General features: G+C 39.9%; 1 protein-coding gene across 1 annotated transcript; it reads left to right on the top strand.

The window, feature by feature from the left end:
* Window positions 1–11,075: 11,075 nt before the first annotated feature.
* Window positions 11,076–12,463, top strand: OR7C2 (olfactory receptor family 7 subfamily C member 2). Its single transcript, XM_036089071.2, has one exon. It carries the CDS (start codon window positions 11,507–11,509, stop codon window positions 12,461–12,463), a length of 957 nt encoding a protein of 318 aa, XP_035944964.1. The 5' UTR covers window positions 11,076–11,506.
* The last annotated feature ends 1,256 nt before the right edge of the window (window positions 12,464–13,719 follow it).

Genomic DNA, 13,719 nt, shown 5'->3' with positions numbered 1-13,719 from the left:
TTTGTTTGAATTCAACTTCTCCATACATTTAAATAACTCATTTTATTAACCTTCTACTCTATCTGATACACAGATAGTTTTCACCTTTGTTCATAATATACTTTTCAAAGTTTTTTCCAACCTTGATCAAAAATATTTGGAAATTCTCATTTATTTCACAGGGTACCATGGATTTCTACTTGGGGCACCTGGGTGCCTCAGTCAGTTAAGTATCTGCGTTTGGCTCAGATCATGACCCCAGGGTCTGGGGATTGAGCCCTACATTGGGCTCCCTGCTCAGTGGGGAGTCTGCTTCTCTCTCTCCCTCTGTGTGCTGCACTCCCTGCTTATGCTCTCCCTCTCTCTCTCTCTCTCTCCCTCTGTCAAATAAATGAATAAAAAATCTTTAAAAAAAGAACACTTTCTACACAAAAAACATATATCATCCCAAGTAATTTTCTCTTACGTTAAAAAGAATAGTCATGAGTCATATTATTCATATAGAAAAAAACTAGTTTGATAACTATGGTCATTTATATAATTTTACAATAAAGGAAAGTATGAGATACCAGCTTTTATCTTTTTTTTTAATTTTATTATGTTCTGGGGGTTTTTTGTTGTTGTTGTTGTTTTTTAAGATTTTATTTATTTATTTGAAAGAGAGAGAATGAGAGAGAGCACATGAGAGGGGGGAGGGTCAGAGGGAGAAGCAGACTCCCTGCCAAGCAGGGAGCCCAATGCGGGACTCAATCCAGTGACTCCAGGATCATGACCTGAGCCGAAGGCAGTCGCTTAAACAACTGAGCCACCCAGGTGCCCATCATACAATACATCATTAGTTTTTTATGTGGTGATCCACGATCCATTGTTTTCGTATAACACCCAGTGCTCCATGCAGTACGTGCCCTCCTTAATACCCATCACCGGGCTAATCCATCCCCCCACCCACCTCCCCTCTAAAACCCTGTTTGTTTCTCAGAGTCCATAGTCTCTCATGGTTCATCTCTCCCTCCGATTTCCACCCCCCTTCATTTTTCCCTTCCTTCCCCTAATGTCCTCCATGCTCTTCCTTATGTTCCACAAATAAGTGAAACCATATGATAATTGACTTTCTCTGCTTCACTTATTTCACTTAGCATAATCTCCTCCAGTCCCATCCATGTTGATGTAAAAGTTGGGTATTCATCCTTTCTGATGGCTGAGTAATATTCCATTGTATATATGGACCAATCTTCTTTATCCATTTATCTGTCAAGGGCATCTCAGCTCTTTCCACAGTTTGGCCACTGCGGACATCACTGCTATGAACATTGGGGTGCATATGGCCCTTCTTTTCACTACATCTGTGTATTTGGGGTAAATACCCAGAGGTACAATTGCGGGGTCATAGGGTAGCTCTATTTTTAAATTTTTGAGGAACCCTCACACTGTTTTCCAAAGTGGCTGTACCAACTTGCATTCCCACCAACAGTGTAAGAGGGTTCCCCTTTCTCCACAACCTCTCCAACATTTGTTGTTTCTCTCCCTGCCCATTTTTGCCATTCTAACTGGTGTAAGGTGGTATCTCAATGTGGTTTTGATTTGAAGTTCCCTGATGGCTAATGATGATGAACATTTTTTCATGTGTCTGTTAGCCATTTGTATGTCTTCTTCAGAGAAGTGTCTTTTCATATCTTCTGCCCACTTTTTGACTTGATTATTTGTTTTTTGGGTGTTGGGTTTGAGAAGTTCTTTATAGATCTTGGATACCAGCCCTTTATCTGTAGTGTCATTTGCAAATATCTTCTCCCATTCTGTGGGTTGCCTCTTTGTTTTGTTGACTTTTTCCTTTGCTGTGAAGAAGCTCTTTATCTTGATGAAGTCCCAAAAGTTCATTTTTGCTTTTGTTTCACTAGCTTTTGGGGATGTATCTTGAAAGAAGTTGCTGTGGCCGATGTCCAAGAGGTTACTGCCTATGTTCTCCTCTAGGATTTTGATGGATTCCTGTCTCACATTGAGGTCTTTCATCCACTTTGAGTTTATCTTTGTGAATGGTGTTAGAGAATGGTCGAGTTTCATTCTTCTGCATGTGGCTGTCCAATTTTCCCAGCACCATTTATTGAAGAGACTGTCTTTTTTCCATTGCATGTTTTTTCCTGCTTTGTCAAAGATTATTTGACCATAGAATTGAGGGTCCATATCTGGGTTCTCTATTCTGCTCCATTGCTCTATATGTCTGTTTTTGTGCCAGTACCATGCTGTCTTGGTGATCACAGCTTTGTAGTATAGCTTGAAATCAGGAAACGCGATGCCCCCAGCTTTGTTTTTCTTTTTCAACATCTCCTTGGCAATTTGGTGTCTTTTCTGATTCCATACAAATTTTAGGATTGTTTGTTCCAGCACTTTGAAAAATGTCATTGGAATTTTGATCAGGGTGGCATTGAAGGTATAGATTGCTCTGGGTAGCATAGACATTTTCACAATGTTTATTCTTCCGATCCATAAGCATGGAATATTTTTCCATCTTTTTGTGTCTTCTTCAATGTCTTTCATGAGTGTTCTGTAGTTCCTAGAGTATAGATCCTTTACCTCTTTGTTTAGGTTTATTCCAGGGTATCTTACGGTTTTTGGTGCTATTGTAAATGGAATCGTTTCTCTAATTTCTCTTTCTACAGTTGCGTTGTTAGTGTATAAGAAAGCAACTGATTTCTGTGCATTGATTTTGTATCCTGCCACATTACTGATTTGTTATATGAGTTCTAATAATTTGGGGGTGGAGTCCTTTGGGTTTTCCACATAAAGTATCATGTCATCTGCAAAAAGAGAGAGTTTGACTTCTTTGCCCATCTGAATACCTTTTATTTCTTTTTGTTGTCTGATTGCTGTTGCTAGGACTTCTAGTACTATGTTGAACAATACTGGCGAGAATGGGCATACTTGACGTGTTCCTGATCTTAAGGGAAAGGCTGTCAGTTTTTCCCCATTGAGGATGATATTCGCTGTGGGTTTTTCCTAGATGGATTTTATGAACTTGAGGAATGTTCCCTCTATCCTTATACTCTGAAGAGTTTTAATCAGGAAAGGATGTTGTATTCTGTCAAATGCTTTTTCTGCATCAATTGAGAAGACCATATGGTTCTTCTCCCTCCTCTTATTAATGTGTTCTATCACATTGATTGATATGTGAATGTTGAACCACCCTTGCATCCTGGGGATAAATCCCACTTGGTCATGGTGGATGATCCTTTTAATGTATTGTTGGATCCTATTGGCTAGGATTTTGTTGAGGATTTTGGAATCCATATTCATCAGAGATATCAGTCTGAAATTCTCCTTTTTGATGGGGTCTTTGCCTGGTTTGGGGATTAAGGTAATGCTGGCCTCATAGAATGAGTTTATAAGTTTTCTTTCTGTTTCTATTTTTTGAAACAGCTTCAGTAGAATAGGTATTATTTCTTCTTTGAATGTTTGGTAGAATTCCCCAGGGAATCCATCAGGCCCTGGACTCTTGTTTTTTGGGAGGTTTTTGATCACTGCTTCAATCTCATTACTGGTTATTGGCCTATTCAGGTTGCTGATTTCTTCCTGTTTCTGTCTTGGCAGCTTATAGGTTTCCAGGAAGGCATCCATTTCTTCCAGATTGCTCAGTTTATTGGCATATAGTTGTTGATAATAATTTCTAATACTTGTTTCTATTTCCTTGGTGTTAGTCGTGATCTCTCCCCTTTCATTCATAATTTTATTAATTTGAGTCCTTTCTCTTTTCTTTTGGATAAGTCTGGCCAGTGGTTTATCGATCTTATTAATTCTTTCAAAGAACCAACTTCTAGTTTCATTGATCTGATCTACTGTGTTTCTGGTTTCTAATTCATTGATCTCTGCTCTAATCTTAATTATTTCTCTTCTAATGTGTGGCTTAGGCATCGTTTGTTGCTTTTTCTCTAGTTCTTTAAGGTGTAGAGTTAGTTGGTGAATTTGGGATTTTTCTTTTTTTTTTTTTGAGTGAGGCTTGGATGGCTATGTATTTCCCCCTTAGGACCGCCTTTGCAGTATCCCATAGGTTTTGGACCGATGTGTTTTCGTTCTCATTGATTTCCATGAATTGTTTAAGTTCTTCTTTGATTTCCTGGTTGACCCAAACATTCTTGAGCAGAGTGGTCTTTAGCTTCCAAGTGTTTGAATTTCTGCCAAATTTTTTCTTGTGATTGAGTTCCAGTTTTAAAGCATTGGGGTCTGAGAATATGCAGGGAATAATCTCAATCTTTTGGTATCTGTTGAGACCTGATTTGTGACCCAGTATGTGGTCTATTCTGGAGAAAGTTCCATGCGCACTCAAGAAGAATGAGTATTCTGTGGTTTTAGGGTGGAATGTTCTGTATATATCTATGAGGTCCATCTGGTCCAGTGTGTCATTCAAAGCTCTTGTTTCCTTGTTGATTTTCTGCTTGGATGACCTGTCCATTGCTGAGAGTGGAGTATTGAGGTCTCCTACAATTAACGTATTCTTAAATATGACTCTTTATTTTGGTTAACAGTTGGCTTATGTAGATGGCTGCTCCCATGTTAGGGGCATAGATATTTACAATTGTTAGATCTTCTTGTTGGATAGACCCTTTAAGAATGATATAGTGTCCTTTGTCTCTAACTACATTCTTAATTTAAAATCTAATTTGTCTGATATAAGAATTGCTACCCCATCTTTCTTTTGAGGTCCGCTGTCATGGAAGATGGATCTCCATCCCTTCACTTTCAGTCTGGATGTATCTTTAACTTCAAAATGAGTCTCTTGTAGGCAGCATGGATGAGTCCTGTCTTTTTATCCAATCTGCAACCCTGTGCCGTTTTATGGGAGCATTTAGGCCGTTCATGTTGAGAGTGATTATTGAAAGATATGAATTAATTGTCATCATGTTGCCTGTGAAGACGTTGTTTTTATAGATTGTCCCTGTAAATTTCTGTTGTAGATCACTCTTGGGGTCTTTCTCCTTTTATAGAACCCCCCTTAATATTTCTTGCAGGGTCGGCTTAGTGGTCACATATTCTTTCAGTTTCTGCCAGGTCGTGGAAGCTCTGCATCTCTCCATCCATTCTAAATGATAGCCTTGCCAGATAAAGTATTCTTGGCTGCATGTTCTTCTTGTTTAGTACCCTGAATATGTCTTGCCAGGCTTTTCTGGCTTGCCAGGTCTCTGTGGATAGGTCTGCCGTTATTCTGATGTTCCTCCCTCTGTACGTAAGGAATCTCTTCCCCCTAACTGCCCTTAAGATGGCTTCCTTGCTTCTTAGATTTGCGAGTTTTACTATTACATGCCGGGGTGTTGGCCTGTTTTCCTTGATCTTGGGAGGGTTCCTCTCTGCCTCTAGGATGCAAATGTTTGTTTCATTCCCCAGATTAGGGAAGTTCTCAGCTACAGTTTGCTGAAATACATCTTCTAGTCTTCTCTCTCTCTCCACTCCCTCCAGGATTCCAATTATTCTGACATTGGAACACTTCGTGGTGTCACTTATTTCTCTGATTCTATTTTCATGGATTCTGAGTTGTTTTTCCCTGGCCTCCTCTTTTCCCTTTTTATCTATTATATTGTCTTCCAGGTCGCTTATTCGTTCTTCTGCCTCACTTACCCTAGCTGTTAGATTATCTAGATTGGATTGGATCTCATTGATAGCATTTTTAAGTTCTGCCAATTCACCTTTCATTTCTGCCCTTAGAGACTCTATGTTGCCATTAATTGATTTCTCCATTCTAGCCATTGTCTTCACAACTGCTAGCCTGAATTCCATCTCAGACACCTTGGTTATATCTGCATCCATTTGTAAATCTGCAGCATAAGTCATAATCTCTGAGTCTTTTCTATTTTGGGAGTTCCTCCTCCTAGTCATTCTGTTGAGGGGTGGTTGAGGGAATGTATAGAGTCCAAATTATTGACCAGAACCCAAGCAAGATGCACCTGTTTTCTTGAGACCTTAGGGTTGCTGGCCTCTTGTTTTCCCAGCCTGTCTTCTGGGGGAGGGGCCTGCCACACTGTTACTCAGGAAACCCTGTTTGGGCGGAGTTGCCCTGCCCCCCTGTGGCGGAGGATGGGCTCAGTGGGAATCAGTTTTTGGGGCTTTTGTTCCCTGGCGCCTTTCCCTGGCGGCTTTCCGCGTCTCTTCCGTGAGTCAGAGCAGAAGAGACGGTTTCCAACCCTCTGCCTCAGAGCAGAGAGACCACAGTCTGTTCTTCAGTGAGCTCTCCAGGCCACACTGTCTCCGTTTCTGTCCGTGCTGCTATAAACTGCAGCGGCCTGGGTTGTGCGCCCCTCCGCAGCGCTCCCAGTCCTGCCTCCAGGTCGGGGCACGTCTCTGCCCTTTGTGCTTCTAAAACCGCCAGCTGCTCCCAGTTCGCATGTGCGACCCCGCCACTCTGGGTTTCCGCCTTGGGGGCTGCCCTAAAGTCCTTACCCTGCCACCTCGGGTCTGCGAGTCTGTGCCCGGTCCCCAGCAAGTGAGGCTGTCGCTCACCGGTGGTGTAGGATCCCCACGGCCAGGCTCCCTCCTGCTGCCGTTTATCCTCCAAAATCTGCCTGCGGAATCACGGCTCCCTGCTTCGTACCTCGAAACCAACCGCCTGCGATATTCTGTTTGTAGAGATCCAGATCTTACATCTCAGGCTGGTTTCATGGGTGCTCAGAGTGTAGATATCCAGCTCAATTCCGGGGACCAGTTGAAATAGGATCCCCTACTCCTCCACCATCTTTCCTTCCCCCTCCCATTCATACATCTTCTGATCTATTATGTTACTTAATGTTCTGTGCCTCAGCTTCCACATTTGTAAAACTAGGAGAATAGTAGTACCCACTTCAGAAACTAAACATGAGGATTAAATTAAGGGAGATGATGCTAGGGAGGGTTTTTTATTGTCTCTATCGCCTAGTGAGCACCTACACCTGTTCATTATTATCACTGCGTTACTGCAAACACATATTCGTTTGTGAAATAAAAATATAGTAATGAGGGGCGCCTGGGTGGCTCAGTCATTAAGCATCTGACTTCAGCTCAGGTCATGATCCCAGGGTCCTGGGATCAAGCCCCACATCTGGCTCCCTGCTCGGCGGGGGGCCTGTTTCTCCCTCTCCCACTCCCCCTGCTTGTGTTCCCTCTCTTGCTATGTCTCTCTCTGTCAAATTAATAAATAAAAATCTTAAAAAATATATATAGTAATGACGTTATAATAAGCTAAGGCATAAAAAACACAGCACAAGTGTTTGACACATGGAGGTCCTCAAGACATTTTAGCTAATTTAACAAATGCATCATTCTCATTTATTGTGTATTTGCAAGTTTCCAGTCCCTATTCCAGATTTATATTTGTGTTAACATGTGAAACAATTGTGATCTATTTTTTTTCTAAGTAGGCTCCATGCCCAGCGTGGGAACCAACAGGGGGATTGAACTCACGACCCACCCCCCCAGATGGAGACCTGAACTGAGATCAAGAGTCGGATGTTTAACTGACTGAGCCACCCAGGTGGCCCTGTGATCTATTTTCTAAGTGATGTAACTGCACATATGAACACTGCTGGGGGTTTTTTCTCTTGTGCCCACTTTTTTTCTTTTTGCTAATTTTTATTTTTGAATAATCTTACATTTACAGAAAAGTTACAAAAATAGTTCAGAGTTCCCATGGTAATGAAAACATTTTGGAATGAGATAGAAGCAATGATTGCTAAACACACCAAATGTACTTTCATGCCACTGAATGTTACTTTAAAATGGCTCCTGGGTTTTACATATGTGTTTTGTGTCAACTGCATTACTAAAATCATACTAGTTCAGAGGTTTTCAGCTGCCAATTCACTACCTGCAGCCAATCCATTATCTTCAAACAGTGAAAAATAGTTGTGTTTTCCATACTTAAAGTCCCTTATGTCTTTTTCTCCTTGAATTGCTTTAGTTGTAATTTCCAAGGTGTTGATAAACAACGGCCGAAATAGTAGACTTTCTTTTTTCTTTTTTTTTTTGTCTTTCCAATTGTCATAAATTTTTTTTCTTCCAAGATTTTATTTAAATTCAAGATAGTTAATATATAGTGTAGTTTTGGTTTCAGGAGTAGAATTAAGTGATTCATCACTTACATATAACACCCAGTGCTCATTCCATCAAGTGCCCTCCTTAATGCCCATCACTCATCTAGCCCATCCCCCACCCACCTCCCTCCAGCAACCCTCAGTTTGTTCTGTATAGTTAAGAGTCTCTCATGGCTTGCCTTCCTCTCCATTTTCATCGTATTTATTTTTCCTTCCTTTCCCCCATATTCATCACTGTTTTGTTTCTTAAATTCCACATATGAGTGAAATCATATTTGTCTTTGTCTGACTGACTTATTTTGCTTAGTAGCATAATACCCTCTAGTTCCATCCATGTTGTTGCAAATGTCAAGATTTCATTCTTTTTTACTTTTTATATTCTAATTTTCTGTGTGGCACATTTTATCATTAAGAATTTTTTTCAACTTATGGCCCCCAGTTATTGATCTTTTCTTCTCTTATTTCTCTTCTCTTCTCTTATTTCTAGACTTTTTATTCGGAGAGAACTACTTTCAAAGATTATATATCTTCATATATAAATTTATATCATCTATGTTTTTTATTTATTTTATTCTGATAGATTGTATGGTCTCTTGCTCCACACCTAATATTAAACATTGAAATTTATTAGGGAATGTAGGTACCTGGCTCGCTTAGTCACTAGAGCATGCGACTCTTGATCTTGGGGGCGTGAGTTCAAGCCTCATGTTGGGTATAGAGCTTACTTTAAAAAAAAAAAAGCAAATATTAGAATCACTAAATTGTACATCTAAAACTAATATTACACTGTATGTTAAGTAACTGGAATTTAAATTAAAACTTTTTTAAAAAGAAATTTATTAGGGAATACGGAAATCAGATTTAACATTATTTTTTCTTGTCTTTTTTTTAAAAGATTTTATTTATTTGACAGAAAGAGACACAGTGAGAGAGGGAACACAAGTAGGGGGAGTGGGAGAGGGAGAAGCAGGCCTCCCCCTGAGCAGGGAGCCCGATGTGGGGCTCGATCCCAGGACCCTGGGATCATGACCTGAGCCGAAGGCAGACATTTAATGACTGAGCCACCCGAGTGCCCCTTTTTCTTAATTGTTAATCATGAAACACTTATGCCTTTAAAATACCCTCTAAGGTATCTAGGAATAAAAAAATGTAAGTTAAGTTGATTAAAAATATTTTTATATATCCTAAATTACGGTGAACATCTTATAAAATTACAAAACTCCAGGATTATACTTTTGAAAGAAATGAAGAACAACTCTTACTATAAACTTGAACAGTATTGAATTTCATACCCATGCAAAAAGACCTAAAGATAAGTAGGTGTTGTAAATTGATATTATTTGGAGAAAGTATGTAAATATTATAGAAAAACTTAAAATTATTAATAAAATCCAAAAATGCACATAGTTGATAAATACAAAAAAATCAAAATCCTTCCTAATATAATAGCAATATCAGAGATATAATTTGGGAGAATATCATTGTTAATGACATTAAACCTAAAATACATTAAAATACTGTATAGAAATCCTGCCATCTGGGACACCATGAATGAACTTGGAGGCCATTTTGCTAAGTGAAATAAGCCAGACACAGAAGTACAAATACTGCATGATTCCACTTACATAAAGTATGTAAAATCATCAAAGTCACAGAAGCAGAGAATAGGATGTTGGTTGTCCGTGGCTGAGAAGAGAGGTAATAGGGAATTGTTGCTCAACGGGTATAAAGTTTCTGTTGTGCGGGTTGAATAATTTATAGAGATCTGGTGTATAACATACTAGGTATAGTTAATAATACAGGATAGTACACCTTAAAATATGTTAGGAGGATAAATTGTGAGTATTCTTACCACACACACACACACACAAAACCACTCAGAAGGAAACTTTGGGAGGTGGCAGATATGCTTGTTACCTTGATTGTAGCAATGATACCACAGGCGAAGTCATATGCACAAACTTACCAACATGTATATATCAGATATGTGCAATTTTTTGTAATCAACTATACTTTGATAAGGCTAGAAATAAAAGATGAACTTATGTGAAGACAAACAATATTTAGAAAGTCTAGGACACTATAATCGACAGATGAATGGATAAAGAAGATGTGGTATACATATACAATGGAATATTGCTCAGCCATAAAAGAAAGAATATAATCTTGCCATTTGCAACAACGTGGATGGATCTAGAGGGTATCATGCTAGGTGAAATCAGTCAGTCAAAGAAAGACAAATGTTGTATGATTTCACTCAGATATGAACTTAAGAAACAATATAAGCAATCATAGGAGAGAAAAAGAGAGAGACAAACCAAGAAATAGACTCTTAACTCTAGAGAACAAACAGATGGATAGCAGAGGAGAGGTGGGCGGGGGTATGGGTGAAACAGGTGACAGGGATGAAAGAGGGCACTTGTGATGAGCACCAGGTGTTGTATGGAAGTGTTGAATCACTAAATTTTACAACCTGAAACTAATATTACACTGTGTGTGAACCAACTAGATTTTAAATAAAAACTAAAAACACACACAAACACACACACTAAAAAACAAAGAAAAAAAAAGACAAACAAAAAAAGACTCTTAACTATAGAGGACAAACTGGTGGTTGGTGGGTGAGGGATGTGTGAAATAGGTAAAGGAGATTAGGGAGTACACTTACCATAATGAGAACTGAGACGTATAGAATTGTTGAATCACTATGTTGTACACCTGAAACTAATCTAAACCTGTACTATACTGGAATTTAGAAAATAATTTTTAAAATTTATAAATAAATAAGTAAATAAGAAACTCTAGGACACTATATTTATAAATTCCATTTTTGCTGAATTTGTATAGGGACACAGATAATATAAATGAAATATAAATGATAATTAAAAATAATAATATTGGTAATTTTTTTAGCAGAAGGAACACCCAAGGTCCAGACGAGCTAAGATATAGAAATTACAGAAAGGCAGTACAATGAAAGAACCTTTCAAAGATTAGAAGATCTGCCTGGCATTAGGGAATTCCCCATTCCCACAAGCACTGAGCAGAAAGTGCAAGAGCAGACATCAGGGATGACTATGTAGAGATGCAGACAAGCATAGAGCAGAGCTCCTCAAACTTGGATGTGCATCAGAGTCCCCAGGAGGGCCTATCAAGGCACAGAGTGCTGGCTCCACACCTAGAGCATCTGATTCATTAGGTCAGGCGGGCCTGAAAATGTGCATTTCCAACAGGTTTCCAGGTGATGCTGATGACGCTAGTCAGGGACCACGATTTGAGAACCACTGACCTTAGAGACAATTTTTCCAGGTAGCGATGGTAACCACAATTTGTCAGCAAAGAAAGCCAATCATTAGTCAAATGAATGACTTCATGAATCCCCTGGGTTTGGATTAAGGAAATTTCTATCATTCTGGGGAATGCTTATTTGGAGTTAATCTTGTCTTGCTTTTCCCCTCCTTCTGGGCAAACCCAGTAGCCACATGGAAAGAGGAAACCAAACAGGAGTTGGGAATTTTCTCCTCCAGGGATTCACAGAGGACCTGGACCTGAAGGCTTTCTTCTTTGGGTTGTTTCTGTCCATGTATCTGGTCACATTCACTGGGAACCTGCTCATCATCCTGGCCATCTGCTCAGACTCCCACCTCCACACGCCCATGTACTTCTTCCTCTCCAACCTGTCCTTTGCTGATATCTGTTTCACCTCCACCACCATCCCCAAGATGCTCCAGAACATCCAGACTCACAGCAAAGCCATAACATATGAAGGATGTCTCAGTCAGATATTTTTTTTCATTGTGTTTGGATGCCTGTACAATTTACTCCTGACCATGATGGCCTATGACCTCTTTGTGGCCATCTGTCAGCCCCTGCATTACTCGGTCATCATGAACCCCCAGTTCTGTGGGCTGCTGGCCCTGGGGTCCTGGTGCATCAGTGTCATGGGCTCCCTGTTGGAAACCTTGACCCTCTTGAGGCTGTCCTTCTGCACAGACATGGGAATCCCACACTTTTTTTGTGATCTTCCCGAAGTCCTGAAGCTTGCCTGTTCTGACACCCTAAACTTAGTGATGTATTTTGTGACTGTTGTCCCAGGTGTTTTTTCTCTCTCTGGGATTCTCTTTTCTTACTCTCAGATTTTCTCCTCCATCCTGAGAATTTCATCAGCCAGGGACAAGTACAAAGCCTTTTCCAGGTGTGGGTCTCACCTCTCGGTGGTCTCCTTGTTCTATGGCACAGGCCTTGGGGTCTACCTCAGTTCTGCAGCAACTTCATCCACTAGGATGAGTCTGGTGGCCTCGGTGATGTACACCATTGTCACTCCCATGCTGAACCCCTTCATCTACAGCTTGAGGAACAAGGACATGAAGGGGGCCCTGGGCACGCTCCTCAGGAGGGTGGTGCCTCTCAGCATTGGGACCATTACAGGATTCTCCTGAATAGCTAGGCACACAATACTGAGGACCACAAATCTTAGTTTCCTTCATGCAGTATTTTTATTTTTCCAAATTTTACATGTTTCTAAGCAAGAGTTGCCTTGGTTCTTCCCTGCCCTCTATTTTTCTTCATGTTCCATGGATTCCTTTTTTCATTTTGTAACTAGTCATTTTAACTTGATATTAATAGAACCTGCTATTTTCTCAGTAATCTTCAGTGATGGTTTGGATTTCTTAAAAAATAAATCAAATCTCATGTGTTTAATGGATATCATCAAGGTGATAGGATGTGTGCCTAACTGGGAAATGTTGCCCTGCAAACTCATTTAGAGAGATGTTTTCTGAGGTTATGTGAATGGAATCAAGTCAAAGATTTGCCTCCAAAACTGAGAAAATAAATTCCTTGTTTAAGCCACCCAGTCTATGGCACTTTGTCATGGCAGCCCTAGCAAACTAATATACCCTGCTCCCACAAGAAGCTTTCTGCAGACACAGACCATTGATTATGGGCTAGAGGCAGAAATTCTGGTTTGAGACTGGGATCCCAGGCAAAGCTCCCCAGAGTCAAATGTGGAGTAGGATGTTTTATAAGCTTCTTGCCTTTGCATGGACTTTTCCAATCTCTGACACAAATGTTTCCACGGTGACTGCAAATAAGTTAAAGAATTCTTGGATCCCTTCTTCCAAGTTCTCTCAATTGCCTATGCCCAAGGGTTCTCTTAGGATCCTAAATGATGGGGGAGGAGGCATCCCCAAACATACCTGTACTTGAAGGTCCCTTCCCCCTTGAGAGAGGTAGGCACTCAAGTGAAGTTAATTTGATTTAGAAAAAGCTAATGTTTATGGTGAGCTGTTTGTTGTGAATTGTTTAAGACTGATGAATCACAGACCTGTACCTCTGAAACAAATAATACATAGTAAGTTAAAAAAAAAAAAAGATAGTAGGAAAGGAAAAATGAAGGGGGGGAAATCGGAGAGGGCAATGAACCATGAGAGACTATGGACTCCAAGAAACAAACTGAGGCTTCTAGAGAGGAGGGGGGTGGGGGATGGTTTAGCCTGGTGACGGGTATTAAGGAGGGCACATATTGAATGGAGTACTGGGTGTTATACACAAACAATGAATCATGGAACACTACATCAAAAACTAATGATGTAATGTATGGTGATTAACATAACATAATAAATTTTTTTTTAAATTTTAATTAAAAAAAAAAGAAAAAGCTAATGTTGTGTTTCCCGGACAAAAGCGTTATAGA

This window comes from Halichoerus grypus, chromosome 1 (genome assembly GCF_964656455.1).
Source record: "Halichoerus grypus chromosome 1, mHalGry1.hap1.1, whole genome shotgun sequence".
Lineage (NCBI taxonomy): Eukaryota > Metazoa > Chordata > Mammalia > Carnivora > Phocidae > Halichoerus > Halichoerus grypus.
The sequence above is the reverse complement of the archived record's forward strand: the minus strand, read 5'-3'. Positions and strand labels throughout refer to the sequence as shown.